This window comes from Trichechus manatus, unplaced genomic scaffold, assembly GCF_000243295.1.
Source record: "Trichechus manatus latirostris isolate Lorelei unplaced genomic scaffold, TriManLat1.0 scaffold00007, whole genome shotgun sequence".
In the NCBI taxonomy this organism is placed as follows: Eukaryota; Metazoa; Chordata; class Mammalia; order Sirenia; family Trichechidae; genus Trichechus; species Trichechus manatus.
The window spans coordinates 1192484-1209146 of NW_004443943.1; the positions used below are offsets into that span (position 1 = coordinate 1192484).

A 16663-nucleotide genomic window follows, 5' to 3' on the forward strand; every position below is an offset into this window, starting at 1 on the left:
CTTCCTAAACTCTTCCCTTAGTTTTGTTTTACAGCTGCTTTGAGAAAACTACTTCCTATTTTGTAAATACACTTATGACTTGCTTGGCATTTGTACTTTTGATTAATTCTTATCCTTTTTTCTGAAGTTTTGTTTGTAGTAGATATATTTGCTTTTTAAGTCTTAGTTAGCAGTTGAGACAGTAGGTTTCAGAACGTTAAAAAGAGAATTATTAGTGATTAAAATTGATTTATTGTAAATCTGACAGTATCTTACAAGTTAGACATCACAAACTGGTTTCTAAACATTTCTACTAAGAAATTGTACTTAATATTGTGTTGGTTAACTGATAGGGTTTAATTTTTGTTTTTGTTTTGTGTCATAAATTAGGTACTGGAACCACAGAATGTCGATCCTTCTATGGTTCAAATGACCTTTCTAGATGATGTCGTTCACTCTTTGTTAAAAGGTGAAAATATTGGCATTACATCACGACGTAGGTCTCGCGCCGGTCAAAATAGCAACACTGTTCACGTATGTATGTTATTAGTGATGGATTATTGTAAAATATTTTCCTTTAGTCTACATAGGATCAGACAGTAAACAATCATTGTTAACTGGTTATTTTTAGGGTCATTATACACGTGCCCAAGCAAATAGTCCCAGACCAGCAATGAACTCCCAAGCTGCAGCACCAAAACAGAATACACACCAGCAACAGCAACAAAGAAATATTCGTGCACATAAGAGGAAGGGCTCAGATAGCAGCATACCAGATGAAGAGAAGATGAAGGAGGAAAAATACGAATATATAACACGAGGAGGTAGGACCATTTTTTTTTTAAGGGAAAGATAACAAAACAACACATTTATAATATGCTGATTTAGTATTGATATGAAAATAAGACTTCTTTTTTTAAACCTTACAGAAAATACTAAAAGCAAAAACAAACACTTGATGAATAAAAGAAGGAAGCCCGAGGAGGAGGAAAAGAAACTAAATATGAAGAGACTGCGAACTGACAATGTTTCAGATTTTTCTGAGAGCAGTGACTCAGAAAATTCAAATAAGAGAATGATAGATAATTCCTCAGAGCAAAAGTCAGAGAATGAGTTGAAAAATAAAAACACTTCAAAGATAAATGGAGAAGAAGGAAAATCCCAGAGTAATGAGAAGACAGGGGAACAGACACTAATAGATGGCCCGGCTCCCTGGGATCAAATACAGGAAGGTGAAAAACATGAAGAAGTAGAGAAGCTGAAGTCAGTTGACTCTCAACTTCAAGAGAAAAAGATTATCCATCCATCAGAACAAGCTGCACTTTCTGATCATAATCCTAATGATTTACTTCTTCAGGAATGCAATATGGAAAAGATACATACAGTGGAATTAGTACCAAAGGAGAAGTTTGTATCCGGACCACCCACACCAAAATGTGTTATAGATATTACAAATGACACTAATTCACAAAAGGTGGCTCAGGAAAACTCAAGTACCTTTGGCCTTCAGACACTTCAGAAAATGGATCCTAATGTTAGTGAATCAAAACATTCTATCGCAAATACAAAATACTTGGAAACAACAAAACAAGATTCTGATCCGAGCTGGGTCAGTGATGTAGTTAAAGTGGACTTAACACAGTCAAATACAAATGCTTCTTCAGGAAATAATCAGCTGAATTTGGAAAAAGAGAAACATCAGTATGTCTCTTACATGTCATCATTAAGTACAGTTTCTGTCACAGAAGATAATAAGCTGCATAAGCAGAGTCCACCCCCAGAGACCATAAAATCTAAACTTAATACGTCAGTAGATGTTCCCAAGACAAAATCCAGTCCATCACCTGAAGTTGTTAAATCCAAAATTACCCATTCTCCTGATTCAGTAAAGTCTAAGGCTACTTATGTGAACAGCCAAGCTGCTGGTGAAAGAAGACTGGCAAATAAGATAGAACATGAGTTATCAAGATGCAGCTTTCATCCAGTTCCTGCTCGAGGCAGTACATTGGAAACCACGAAGAGCCCTCTTATCATTGATAAAAATGAACATTTCACAGTTTACAGAGATCCTGCACTTATTGGACCAGAAACCGGAGCTAATCATATTTCACCTTTCTTAAACCAGCATCCTTTTCCTCTTCATTCCTCATCCCATAGAACCTGTTTAAATCCAGGTACCCATCACCCTGCCTTAACTCCTGCACCCCACTTACTGGCTGGATCATCCAGTCAAACTCCATTACCTACCATTAACACTCACCCTCTGACTAGTGGCCCACACCATTCTGTTCATCACCCTCATTTACTTCCTACTGTGTTACCTGGAGTGCCTACTGCCTCCTTACTTGGTGGCCACCCACGACTAGAGACTGCTCATGCCAGCAGCTTAAGCCACTTAGCTCTAGCACACCAGCAACAACAGCAGTTACTACAGCACCAGTCACCTCATCTTCTTGGACAAGCCCATCCTTCTGCTTCATATAATCAACTTGGACTTTATCCAATTATTTGGCAGTATCCAAATGGAACACACGCATACTCAGGACTTGGTTTGCCTTCTTCTAAATGGGTTCATCCAGAAAATGCAGTTAATGCTGAAGCTTCCTTAAGGAGGGTAAGTTACATTGCTGTTTGCCGGATATTGATATACAAGTGTTTATCAGCATATGTACAAATGTTCTTTTAAAATCTATTCCATTTATTTTAGATCATTTGTTATTACAAAACATGTTCCAATGTCTCAAACAGTATTTCAGTTATAGTGAAACTTGATGCTTAATAACTTTGGAACAGTGGAATCTGAAATCTCAGATAAGCCTATTTATAAAGCTTTTTAGATGGTTTCTAATATACCCTATTATTAAGAATGAATGTCTTTATAGCTAGTTAATACATAGTCATAATTATTTTGCTCAGGTAAATTCCTAAGAGTGAAACTTTCTAGGTCAACGTTTATGTAAAATTTTAAGACTCTTGATAAACCCGAAAAAAACCAAACCCATTGCCATTGAGTCAATTCCAATTCATAGCAACCCTATAAACAGAGTAGAACTGCCCTGTAGGGTTTCCAAGGAGCACCAGGTGGATTCAAACTGCTGACCTTTTGGATGGCAGCCGTAGCACTTAGCCACTATGCTACCAGGGTTTCTTGACATGTATTATCAAATTATTCTTAAAAGACAAATTGTAAAATTTCCCTACTGCGTACATTATATTGATGGTACATTATAAGGTATGAATCTCTAAGCCCCTTGTTCTCTTATGGTAGCCCGAGGTGGAAGATACCTGATGTTTGGGGGTAAAGTTGAGGTTGAGAGTCTCTCTACTTAACAGAGTATTGATGAAGGTAATGGTATAGAGTGTTTTTTTCCTTCATGGACTATGTGGTTTCTCTAGCCAAATTCATTTTCACATTTAAAAAAAAAATTTGAGGGCAATAGTAGCCCCAGGGTATTACTGTTAACCTCCCAGGAGACAACATTGTCCTTGTGTAGCCCAGGATGCTCTTCAGATACACCCAAGAAGCTTTTAACCACTTTCTTAATGTTGTCTTTTTGACAGCTGTCACAAGTTGAGTGAGATCCACAGTAGATATGTTGGGGGTGGCAATTTGAAGACAATGCTAGTGTGCTTTTCATTTACTTCAGGGATAATTTTACTTGCATATAGCTTTGGTAGTACTACCAGTAGATGCAAGGATGGTGCTCATCATGCCCAGAGTTTGTTAGGGGAGCCATCATGGGTAGCTGTGATGACAGACTGTGGTCATGAGTCCTTCCATGATTCCCAAGTTGTGATGCGGGCAAGGGGCGCCCAGTATGATGCAAGATGCATTGCTGACAATTTTGAACTATATTTCTAGTGGTTTATTGTCATTATAAATATCAAATCCTTTTGACTCCACTTTCTTATGCGCTTCAGCCTTCTTTCTTAATGGAGTTCCGCCTTCACTGAACTCTGTTATTTTTTTCTGCACCAGCATCCCCACATTCGATGTTGGCAGCATCCGAATTCTAGAATTGTGCTTCCATGGATCGCAAGCTTCCCATTCCTGTTCTTGGCTGTGGGTAGAATCATACTAGAGCATCAACATTAGGTAGTTGAAGTCAATGATTAGTCACTAATCACTACAGTAGCATCTTGTGCCAGAACTGAAAGCAGGCCTGGTGACTCCTGTGCCCAATTTATCCACGTTTTTACTTTAACCCTTCATCATCATTTGCCATGAAAGTTGTTGCAGCTATCAACCCCACGAGGAAGGCTAGGGGAACACAAAGGAGCGAAGATCTGGCAAATAGTTTTAAGTCTTTTTCAATAGCTTTATGACAAACTCTGTTTTTAGAAATGTCTTGGGGAAGGAGCCTTTACACACATTCACACCATGTGATTCCAGCCTCCGTGTTTATAAGGACATAAAATGTTTTACTCACTGGTCATAAACTTGTTAAAATAAAGACCTGCATATCAAATTTTCATTATATAAAATGATAATATAAAGTAATAAATTCAAATAACATCTGGAGCAAAAGTGAAGGTCTCTAACACCCTAGTGTTTGTGCAGAAGTGAGGAAGGAATAAAAGTAAAAGGCACTACATTAAGAAACAATTTTATAGTATTTTGTAAAGCAAAATCTTATTGCCATAGTTGATTGCAAGTTAAGATTTCTGGATCTTGTCGATCTGAGGCTTTTTGAAACATATTTGAATGATGCTTAGGTGTTTATGTATATATTTTTTCTCTTATGTGAGGTTCATGACTATAGTGTATATTTTTAATCTAAATGATTTTATAGTAACACATATTAGGTGTGATATCATATTGCTTGTGAGTTTTCATCTTGAGATGAAAAATTTATTCCCTTTGTTAAAACCAAAGGAGGTTGTATTTTCCGTGTATTTGATTGCCCCACCCTGTTGACAAAGTCATAAAACACGTCCTAGAAGAATATCAGTGAATCATAATATAGAAACAATTCTTAAGCCTGAAATTAGATAGCTGTATGTCTCAACATGTAGAGGTCTCTGTCACCAAATTTTCAATTATGAGAAAGGCAGCATATTTATACATAGAAAATTAACTTTGTTATACCTCCAAATTTAATGGTCTCTTAAAAAAACAAAAACAATATTCGTTGCGTGTAATGAAGTGGCGTGCATTTGGGCCTTGAAAACACGCTTATCTGCCGATTGTGAGAGTAAATTGTTACATTGAAAATTTTAATCATTTTTGACAACAAAAATTGGCAAATGAACTTGATTATTTCTATTTGCAATGAAATGTATTTTAGGAATGACAAATTCTGTTTTTGCTATTAGGAACATGTATTCTTTTAGTGTTAGAATTTCAGGAAATCTTACAATCTAGGCTCTCTGTACATCCCTGTACACAATAAGTTAAAGGTACTGATTTTACAATTTGTTTTTAGTAAAATAAATAATAAATTTCTGGAAATCGTCTTTTATCACTGATTAATTTTCTGCATCATATGGGAAAATCCATATAATTATGTTGGTTACTTAATTTGTGTGTATATTTCTTATAAGATGCATTTAAGAAGAGTTATGCGCTTCATATATGTACTGCTGTTAAAGACCTACTTTGATATTGTATGTAGTTTTCTCTAGTAATGAAGTGTATGCTTTGCTTTGTTTTGATTTTCTTCTTTTTTTGATAGAATTCACCCAGTCCTTGGTTACATCAGCCCACCCCTGTGACCTCAGCAGATGGCATTGGATTACTTAGTCATATGCCTGTCAGACCTTCCAGTGCAGAGCCTCATCGGCCTCTTAAAATTACAGCACATTCCAGTCCACCATTGACAAAAACTTTAGTTGATCATCATAAAGAGTAAGTTCACCAGAGATTAAAACTTAAGTTACCTTTCTTTCATAATTTTTCTTAATTACTTTCTAAATAGGTAATTTTATGTTAATAATTAGCTTAAAACTAGGCTTTGAAAAAATTAGTTCTTTCTATTTTAATATATCTTACCTTCTAATTTATTCAATAATAATGCAAGGACATGTTTTACTTTCATAATGGAATGATATTACATAAAAACTGTCTTTGTATTAAGAAAAAATGGTTACAAAAACCTTTGTGTATTTTATTTATAGAGACTTGGAGAGGAAAGCTTTTATTGAACCATTACGATCTGTTGCATCCACATCAGCAAAAAATGACCTGGATCCAAATAGGTCACAGACTGGAAAAGATGGTCATTTACATAGGCATTTTGTGGATCCATTATTGAATCAATTACAGAGGCCACCCCAGGAGACTGGAGAGAGATTAAACAAATATAAGGAGGAACACCGTCGAATTCTTCAAGAAAGTATTGATGTTGCTCCCTTTACAACTAAAATCAAGGGGCTTGACGGTGAGAGAGATAATTATTCCAGAGTGCCATCGTCATCTTCTAGCCCTAAAAGCCATGTCATCAAACAAGACAAAGATTTAGGAAGCTCAGTATCAGATCTTTATAAAATGAAGCACTCAGTGCCTCAGAGTCTGCCCCAAAGTAACTATTTCACTACATTGTCTAATAGTGTAGTCAACGAACCACCAAGATCATACCCATCCAAAGAGGTTTCAAATATTTATACGGAAAAGCAGAGTAGTAGCCTTGCAGCAGCGGTTAATCCAGCGGTTAATCCTCAAACTCTGACTTCATTTATATCATCTCTTTCAAAGCCTCCACCTTTGATTAAACACCAGACAGAAAGTGAAGGTTTAGTAGGCAAGATACCAGAACATCTTCCCCATCAAATTGCGACTCAGTCAGTAACAACCTTCCAAAATGACTGTAGGAGTCCTACCCATTTGACAGTTTCTTCTACAAATACACTCCGGAGTATGCCTGCTTTACACAGAGCACCAGTATTTCACCCACCGATCCATCACAGTCTGGAAAGAAAGGAAAGCAGCTATAGTAACCTTTCCCCTCCAACTTTAACTCCAGTGATGCCAGTAAATGCTGGTGGGAAAGTTCAAGAATCCCAAAAGCCTCCGACTCTGATACCTGAGCCTAAAGACTCTCAGGCAAATTTTAAGAGTTCTTCTGAACAGAGTTTGACAGAAATGTGGAAATCTAATAATAACCTCAGCAAAGAGAAGGCTGAATGGCATGTGGAAAAAAGCAACGGAAAGTCACAGGCTGCTATGGCATCTGTCATTGTACGTCCACCTTCTAGTACAAAATATGAGAGCATGTCAGCAATACAGTTAGCTTCCAAAGATCGACTTAGTGAAAGATCTTCAACTGAGGCAAATAAAACAGATTGCCGCAAACACACAGAAGCCAGAGAGACTGGAAGAATCATTCTGCCAAGTGTGAATTCAGACAGTGCTCACATAAAATCTGAAAAAATCTTTCAGTCTGTCTCACAGGGCAGAGTTCCCAGTTCAGTCATGTCTGCTGTAAATACGATGTGTAATACCAAAACGGATGTATTCACATCTGTTGCCACTACCGCCACTGGTTCCAGCTGGGGTGGTTCAGAAGTAATTTACTCTTTATCAAATACCACTTTGGCCTCTACATCCTTAGAATGTACGTCTTCAAAAAGTGTCAGTCAGTCAGTGGCTCAAACACAAGAATGCAAGGTCAGCACCACAGCTTCAATTACACCAGCCAGCAGTAAGACAGTAAGTGCTTTTCAGCCCAGCGCTGGGTTCTCAGGCACAACTGATTTTATCCATTTAAAAAAGCATAAGGCAGCATTGGCTGCTGCTCAGTATAAAAGTAGTAACATCGGTGAGACTGAGCCTAATGCTGTGAAAAATCAGACATCTTCAGCCTCCCTTCCCTTGGAAAGCACTGTGGTCTGTAGTACAGTAAACAAAGCAATCTCTGTAGGAAATGGGCAGGCATCCCAGACAAATCAGCCGAACTACCATACTAAACTGAAAAAGGCCTGGCTTACTAGACATTCAGAAGAAGATAAAAATACCAATAAAATGGAAAATTCAGGGAACTCTGTATCCGAAATTATTAAGCCATGTTCTGTCAATTTAATAGCCTCTACATCTAATGATATACAAAATAGTGTAGATAGTAAGATCATAGTTGATAAATATATAAAAGATGATAAAGTCAGTAGGAGAAAAGCCAAAAGAACTTATGAATCTGGCTCCGAAAGTGGAGACTCCGATGAAAGTGAAAGCAAGTCAGAGCAAAGGACTAAAAGGCAGCCGAAGCCAACTTACAAAAAGAAGCAAAATGATTTGCAAAAGAGAAAAGGTGAAATAGAAGAAGATTTGAAACCCAATGGGGTTCTCAGCAGGAGTGCTAAAGAAAAAAGTAAATTGAAGTTGCAGAGCAACAGTAATAGCGGTATGTAAATTACTTTCTTTTAACTCAGGAAAAGGGGCTGTGCATTCTCTAAAGATCAGTGTGCATACAGGCATCTTATTCCTTTACTGGCATGCCTTAGTGTTATGTATGTGCTGATGACCTTATTTCTGTTATTTCACTAGTATCCTGTAAGAGGAAATTAGAAGACTTGCCTCTCCATTTTTAAAAGATTTGCAGAAACACTAGCACTCATTGGCAAAAACCCAGTATCTACTTTAGTGGTCAGAATTTTGATCATTTTTAAGAACTATCAAAATGGAGTTGTGGATATTAGCACCAAAAGTAAATTCCTAATATTAGCCAAGATATTTACTTATTACAAGATATCATTGGAAAATAAATCACGCTCACATATACTTATCTTAAGCCACATTTTTAAAAGAGTAGTGTGTATTTGGCCTATATCTCACCTTTCTGTCATTTGGTGACAAAATTGACAGCTATTGAAATTACCGCCTATATAACTAATAACACTACTTCTTTCAGACAGTAACAATGGGTAAAAATTTAAAAGAGGGGGATGGTTGTGGTTTTAGGTGTTTATTTCTGTATTTAAGAATAAATTACATGATAAATAAAAGCTTCAAAACTGATACTTAATATTTCTTCTATGACTATGGCTGCAGCAGGGCAAAATAAGTGATACGTATCAGTAATCACTGTAAAGTGTTTCTGTATTTTTACTTCAGAAGAAGTATTTCTCAGTTTGCTTATTTCTTTTTAGGTATGTTGCACAATGCAGAAAGCACTTAATAGTTTATTGTATCCGTGTATTCATCCACATACAGTATATGAAATATCTGTGACAATGTGGACACTCAAGAAGTACTTTGACAAGCACTTGGATGCTTGAAGGCTGTTATTGTGCCTTTTCACTGAATGAGGTTTTCCCACGTGCCTGTGTGGAAACCAGAGGCAAAGTGAAGGAAAGAAAAACAGGAGGATGGAATCATATAGAAAAGGACAGTAAGAAAGTGACAGAACGAAGGAAAACAAGCTCAACTAGAGACAGGCTGACAGACTGAAATACAAATATAGTCAGAAGACAGGGATTGACAACGAAAAGGATAAAAGGAAATGTGCCGTTTATTTGAATATTGGATTATATACAGTGTTGTTTTTTTCTTTCTCATATGTTCTCATTACTTCCCCAATGAGTTTATAATAGGCTTATTGCAGTCGTAATTTATTTTTCTTCTGCCTTCATATAGCATTTCCTTTGGTGTTAGATACTCATATACTTGAGTTAAACTTACAGAAAACAGATAGGAATCTTCCAGCTTTGATCACTTAGAGAACTCTTAGGAAGTCATATTTACAAAACTCTTAATGAAGTGTACATATTCTGTTTTCACTTTGAGACTGAATGTCATGCTCACAAGTAAGACTTCTAAGACAAAGGCCAGATTCAGCGCTTTCTTTCCCCCAAGTTGTTGATACTTAATCAAATCTCTACTTGGTAACTAACATTTAGCTTCAGAGAGTCTATTTTAAGTCCTATTTGTTACCAAGTTCAAAGTAATAAGTGACTATTAATGCCATCTGTTAATAATAGGCAGAGTTGACTGACTTGTGTTCTGGGCCATCTAGAAAAGTTTTTTAAGTTGGGAGTTCATAAGTCAAGGAACTTTTAAACCTGAGTAGATTTATCTACTTCATGGATTAAATAGGACCTTTTTTTTTAATGTTCAGGGGGTTGTCATCGGTCATAGTCAATCAGAATGAATTAAGCTAGTACTTGAGCATGTAATATATGCACTTGTATACGTATAAATTACATATTATGTACTTACAGATATACATGTAATACCCGTTTCTTAGTGCATTCTGAGGCCAGATACAGTAGATTTTGCTTTTATTTGCTCTTTTGGAATGTCTATCTGCTGCCTTTTGTTAACGACAATTAAAAGTTGCCTACTTTTCCTAATTTTTTACATAATTTTATTTTATGATCTGAAATTTCCCACCAAATTTAAATATATCTACGAGTTCCATGATTAAGTGGTTTAACTATAATCTGATTTTAATTTCTAAAAAAAAATTAAAGTGATGTAATATCAGATTAAAGATTAGCATGTATTTCTCTCTCATTTTCTTTCCCAGTGTTCTGTTGCTAGAGCAACTGTTTGTGGACTTGCTAATAGAGAACTAAGGTTGAAAAGGTTTTTAGGATATAAAGGAAGCAGAAATATCCATTTTCTTACGTATTTTTTGTTGACTCAAGTGTCTTAGTCTCACATTTTTAGATTTTGGATGTCAACAAAAGATTAGACATATAGAGTTGGAGAATGAAGTTTTATTTATTATACACACTATTATAATAAAATTCATAAAAGGAGTTAGCTAGAGTTACGTGTGGCCTAGACTAGAAGCAGAAGTTACAATATCAAAAGCTGTCCGTTTGAACTGTGCCTTCATATCTTTATAATTCATTTTAAAAAAAAAAAAACTTTAAGTGCTTTCATGTCACAGAAATGAGATTTCTTTGAAATGTCTTTCTTTATTATACTACTGTTTCATTTGTTCACCATAGTATGGTAATCCATACTTTTTGAACTGTTCCATTCTGTGGAATTAAAAGCATATTGGTTAAAAGTTGTTTCCTATTCAAAATAGAAATAGATTGCATTTAGTTTATTCTAGTGTAATTTAAAAAAAATGGTTGGAAGCAAGTTTGCTAAATAAAAATTTATTAGCAGTGTAACATTTCTGTTGTTCATTCTGACTTCTAAAAGCTCTGAAATTTTTACAGTCCATAGGAGAAATGTGTATTACACACAATGAAGAAGGAAATAAACATTTTACACAAGGCTTCTGTAACAATTTCAGTACATAAGTTTGTGTATGTGTGTATATGCATGTGTGCTCATGCATGTGTGTTTCTCTAGTGGGTTAAGCCAAGTGGCTCCTTGACCTAAATTGGAGACAGAAGGATAGAACATATACGTTATTATAGAGAACCAGGCAGCAATCCTAGGAAGTGCTTAATAATTGGAGCCAATTTTAAGTGGGCCACCCTGTAGTTTAAACATAGTACTTCCTATGTGGAGATGTGTGATCTTTCTATAATTGTACTGCTTACACTATCAACAGATAGTGGGAGTTCTGGACAAGAGACTTCTGCTATTAAAAAGGGGGTTTTCCTGCAAGTTTCTGCGAGAAGTATATAATTTCAGGAGAATAGTTATACCTCTGCTCTACAAAATGGGCATGATTAGAAAACACAAGAATAAAACACAGTTTATTCTTTCAACATGACAAATAGCAAACTACGTAAAACTCATTATCGTTATATCTGATGTTTAGATAAATTTATATGGGCAGTATAAGTACAAAGTTCTGTTATTAGAGTCAACAAATATTTGCTTGTCCTAGCAAGGCTTGCTTTAAATGAATATATTTATTAAACTTAATAGGCAAAATTTATGTGTAATTTTTTGGGTTCCTCTTGCTCTATAGATGAGTGATTACTTTAGCCAGTGTTTTAACAATTGTTAAACTCAAGTTAATAAATGTGATGGGAAAATGGTGTAGAGTATGATAAATAGATTTTTTTTCCTTGTAAATATTAGACTGTACAGTGATGAGTGTTTAGATTTTTCTGATGCATTTTTTTTCTACCATCAAAAAATTAAAACCAATATTCTTTTCTTTTACTTCCTTTAAACCCTTTTACTTTTCTAAAAGGTATTGCTTCTACTGATATATTGATATCAAATGGAGGGAATTATAATAAGGGAGAGATATTAGAAGGAACATAGATCAGTGCTTCTTAGCCTCTCTTTTCCCATATGTAGGTAGTATAAAGTCACCACTTGTTTTAATGAGCTACATTTACCTTGGAGAATCAGATTATTTCAAGACAACAGATGTATCTAAAAGTTATTAACATTTGGTCTTTAAGTTCTTCCTGTGAATCTTGAAAGAGTTTCCTCCATGAACTAAATATCTGAGTATTAGGGCTGTATGTTATAAGGAGCCCTGGTGGCGCAGTGGTTAAGTACTCGGCTGCTAACAGAACGGTCAGTGGTTTGAATCCACCAGCCTCTCTGTAGGAGAAAGATGTGGCAGTCTCCTGCCATAAAGATTATAGCCTTCAAAACCCTATAGGGCAGAATAGACCGAACAGCAGCGGAATTTTTATTTTTGGTTACAGATTTGCATAGTATAAGTATGGAGGATTATCGTGTTTACTACTATACACATGAATATTTAATATGTAAAGATTACAGTCAACTGAAAATTTTACAATATATTGACTTCTGCATTTCCAGTATACTAACAAGAGTCTCGTTCGTTCTGGTTAGTAGAATAGTAAGTAAATAGAAATGCTGCTGTGGACTTTTTAGTTATTGAGTACCTGGAACTTGAATATAATCTCTTTGCTTCTTTTCTACAATCTTACTATATTGTCACAGTTGTGTAATTGACTTGAACTTTATCTCAAGGAGTATACATTTATACAAAACATTTTGTTGCTAATACTTTCCTACTAATTTTACAGCTGGCATCCCTCGTTCAGTATTAAAAGATTGGCGTAAAGTCAAGAAACTGAAGCAAACTGGGGAGTCCTTTTTACAGGATGACTCTTGCTGTGAGATAGGGCCTAATTTACAGAAGTGCCGAGAATGTAGGCTTATTCGAAGTAAAAAAGGAGAAGAACCAACTCACTCACCAGTATTTTGTAGGTTTTACTACTTTAGACGGTAAGTGAAAATACCTGATGAGGGTATTTATCTAAAGATAATTTTTTAGTGCTAAATTTAACAGTTGCTATAACTGTTGGACCAAATATTTATTCACATTACTACTTTTTTTCCATATGACTTTTCTGAGAGATTTATTTTTCCTTATTTAGAAAATGTTAATTTTTTTTCTTTCATATAGAAAATTATATGACATAGTAGTTTAAAGGATTTTTTTCTTTAATTTACATACTTTAGCCAAGGCATTGTAGCATATGTATGTAAGAACAAATAGTCTAGGTTAAAAAATCTAGGCCTTTCCACTTAAGTCAGTGCATTACATTAAAATACCAATACTTTTGTAAACATACATTTCACACTTTAGATGTGAAAATATAGGAGTTATAAAATAATAACAAGGATTTGTTAGTACCATGTTACATTTCACAGATTTGGTAGTAAAATATAAAATCTACTTAGGGTTGTTACCTACATACTGTTATAATATTTTATTACTAAATAATACTTTTAATAGATTTGTAAGAGTTTAGTTAAAGAATAACCCAGCCATTAGAGAGTAGTTAAGGAGCCCTGGTGGCACAATAGTTAAAGCACTCAGCTGCTAACTAAAAGGCTGGTGGTTCAGACCCACCCAGCGGCTCCACGGGGGAAAGACCTCATATTCTGTCTCCATAAAAATTACAGCCTAGGAAACCCTATGGGACAGTTCTGCTCTGTTACATTGGGTTGCTGTGAGTCAGAATTGACTCCAGGGCACTTAACAATAACAGACAAATTAATGGCCTATGTTCTGAAATCAGTCATTCCTGGGTTTGACTCCAAGCTCTGCCCTTTAGTACCTGTGTGACTTTATTAAATGTAATAGGACCTCTAAGCCTGTCTCGTCTGCAAAATGTGAACACTAGTGGCACCATACTCAGAGGGTTTCATGAAGATTAAATGAGATAAAGTCCATAGTGTAGTACCCACACATATTGAATGTTCAGTTAACATTGACTCCATTTAGTCTCCTAATGATCACCATCATCGTCTTCCTAAGAAGTTAGGAAACACTTCCAAACTAAGTAAATTTTTTAGTTTATTTAAATTAAAAGAAACTTTTTAGTAACTAAAATGTGTTTAGATAGAGCTAATAGAACAAAGCTGAAGGAAGATGATGGGCTTAGACAAAGGGAGAAAATTGATTTAAAAAAAAGGGAAAGGAGTAAGGCAATAAAAGTATGGAAAATAGGGGTAAAAGGAATATTGTTGGTGTTATCCATTTTAAAAAATACAAAATAACTTGTAATAAATTTTAGATATTTCCTGTCTGATGTCTGACTTAATAAGAGTGAAGAAAGTAAGTACAAGGTAATTAATAACCACCAGCCGGTAAAGAGAATGACAGTTCAGCATTCCAGTTACCCTCAGCTTACCTGAATAGTTAATATTAACTGGATGTCAGAAGCTAAGAGAAGAATGCACACTAATTGAAATTATTGTTCCTAGTAAATTATTGGAATCTCAGTCTTCTAAATCACTTTATTAGCATCATGTTTACTAATGAAAAAGGTGTGTGTAACTAGGCATCTCATTTTATCTTCCCAGTGAAAGTCTTAAGGCAATTTAGAGCATTGACAACTCTAAAAGTTCCTGTAGAAATTAACAGCTTTGCTCTGAGCAACATTTGACTAACATTTTAACTCTTGTCACTCATCAAATACTTGGACATGAGTTTCATTTGGTTGGAGTTAAATAAGTATAAATAATATGGAAAATCTTATTTCTTGAAAATTACCTGAAGTTGATACTCCTTATTATTGCCATTAGTTTAACACTACAAGTCATTTAAATTGAGCTAAATAGGTACAGCAGTTCATTGTATGTGTGCATGAAGAATACGCTATTTCCCTTTTTAAAAAATAAATTATAAATTTATAATTTGAAATATTCGACTTAATGTTTTCGTAATATCTTGGTATCTAATGTGTTATGCCTTAATGTTTCAGATTGTCATTTAGTAAAAATGGAGTGGTTAGAATAGATGGTTTCTCTTCTCCTGACCAATATGATGATGAAGCTATCAGTTTATGGACACATGAAAATTATGAAGATGATGAACTAGACATAGAAACATCTAAATATATATTGGATATAATAGGTGATAAGTTCTGTCAACTAGTAACATCTGAGAAGACAGCTTTATCCTGGGTGAAAAAGGATGGTAAGGAAGTTAAATACTTACTTAAAACATGCAAATGGATAAATTTCATGTTCAGAATTTTTCTAATTATGTTTAATCTGTGAAAGAAGTCCCTTCCATAATCTTTTTTTATTTTTAATAACAACACTTGTTTATGAACAAATGCACCTATATATAACTAAGGTCACAGATATTTTCCAGTGGAGTTTGTATTGAATGGTTTAACAATTCATGAAATCACAATAGCATTTCTCTATTTTTGCCATTCCTGCATACATTAGTTACTGTGATAAAATACACTTTAGATGCAAAATTGGGAAATTTCAGCGTTTGTCAGATAAGGACATATTTCATCACAATTATTTAAGTTTTTAATCTGGTGTGGTTCATCACAGTCATTAGAGTTAGGTAGATTTGTATTCGAATCTCAGCCTCGTTCCTGTTTTAACTGTGTGACCTTTGGCAAATAATCTGTCTGAATATCAGTTCTGAAAAATAGAAATGAAAACTACCTCATAGATAATGTTTAGAAAATAATTGTGTTAACTTATGTAAAGCACCTAGCATAGTGCCTAAATGTGTTCTACATGTTAGCTTCTTTTCTTTCCTTCCCTTAAATCAGTTAGTTCTGAAATAGGGGTGATTTTGCCCCTGTGGGCGGGGAGGTGCATTTGGCAATGCCTGAAAACCTTTTTGCTTATCATACCTGGGGGGTGGTAGTGGTGTGCTACTAACATCTAATGAGTGGAGGCCAGGGATGCTACTAAACATTCTGTAGTGCATAGGATAACACTTCACACCAAAGAATTATTCAGTACAAAATGTCAGAAGTGCCAGCATTGAAAGTCTGCCTTGTATGGAAACTTTATTTTTCACCTGTGATCATTTGTGAGTCTTCTGAAAAGAGTAACTAATTTGAAAAAAGTCTGTAATTTATCATTAGTTAATACAGCCTTCAGAGTTCTTATGTTTGCTTTTAGATTTTTGTTTTTGCTGCATTACATCCAAAAGTGCCTGGAAAAAAGAATGTTTGCATTTAAATTTTTGTTTACTCTGTATTTCAGCCAAAATTGCCTGGAAAAGAGCAGTGAGAGGAGTCCGGGAGATGTGTGATGCATGTGAGGCAACATTGTTTAACATTCATTGGGTCTGCCAAAAATGTGGATTTGTGGTTTGCTTAGACTGTTACAAGGCGAAGGAAAGGAAGAGTTCTAGAGGTTGGTTTATAACTTCATATAAATTGTAATTTTTATACGTTTGTTCTGATCTTTAGGATCACTGATCTAGAAGACTAGATGTGTTTTTTTTTTTTTTTTAACCTTAATTATGAATATTAAGGAAGTTTTGTGCAGTTTTTTTTTTTTATTTTTATTGTACTTCAGGTGAAGGCTTACAGAACAAATAGTTTCTCATGAAACAGTAGTACACATATTGTTTTA

The 16663-nt window shown here is 35.0% G+C and overlaps 1 protein-coding gene across 4 annotated transcripts in view; it reads left to right on the forward strand.

Annotated features, from left to right (window-relative positions):
• Nucleotides 1-16663, forward strand: part of JMJD1C (jumonji domain containing 1C) — a 115366-nt gene that overhangs the window by 72047 nt on the left and 26656 nt on the right. For all 4 annotated transcript variants that reach the window (XM_023739185.1, XM_023739180.1, XM_023739189.1 and 1 more), the window contains 8 exons: nt 370-513; nt 611-803; nt 909-2593; nt 5655-5827; nt 6097-8315; nt 12841-13042; nt 15031-15245; nt 16289-16441. In XM_023739185.1, the coding sequence (XP_023594953.1) occupies nt 370-513; nt 611-803; nt 909-2593; nt 5655-5827; nt 6097-8315; nt 12841-13042; nt 15031-15245; nt 16289-16441 (4984 nt within the window). The remainder of the gene's footprint in view (nt 1-369; nt 514-610; nt 804-908; nt 2594-5654; nt 5828-6096; nt 8316-12840; nt 13043-15030; nt 15246-16288; nt 16442-16663) is intronic.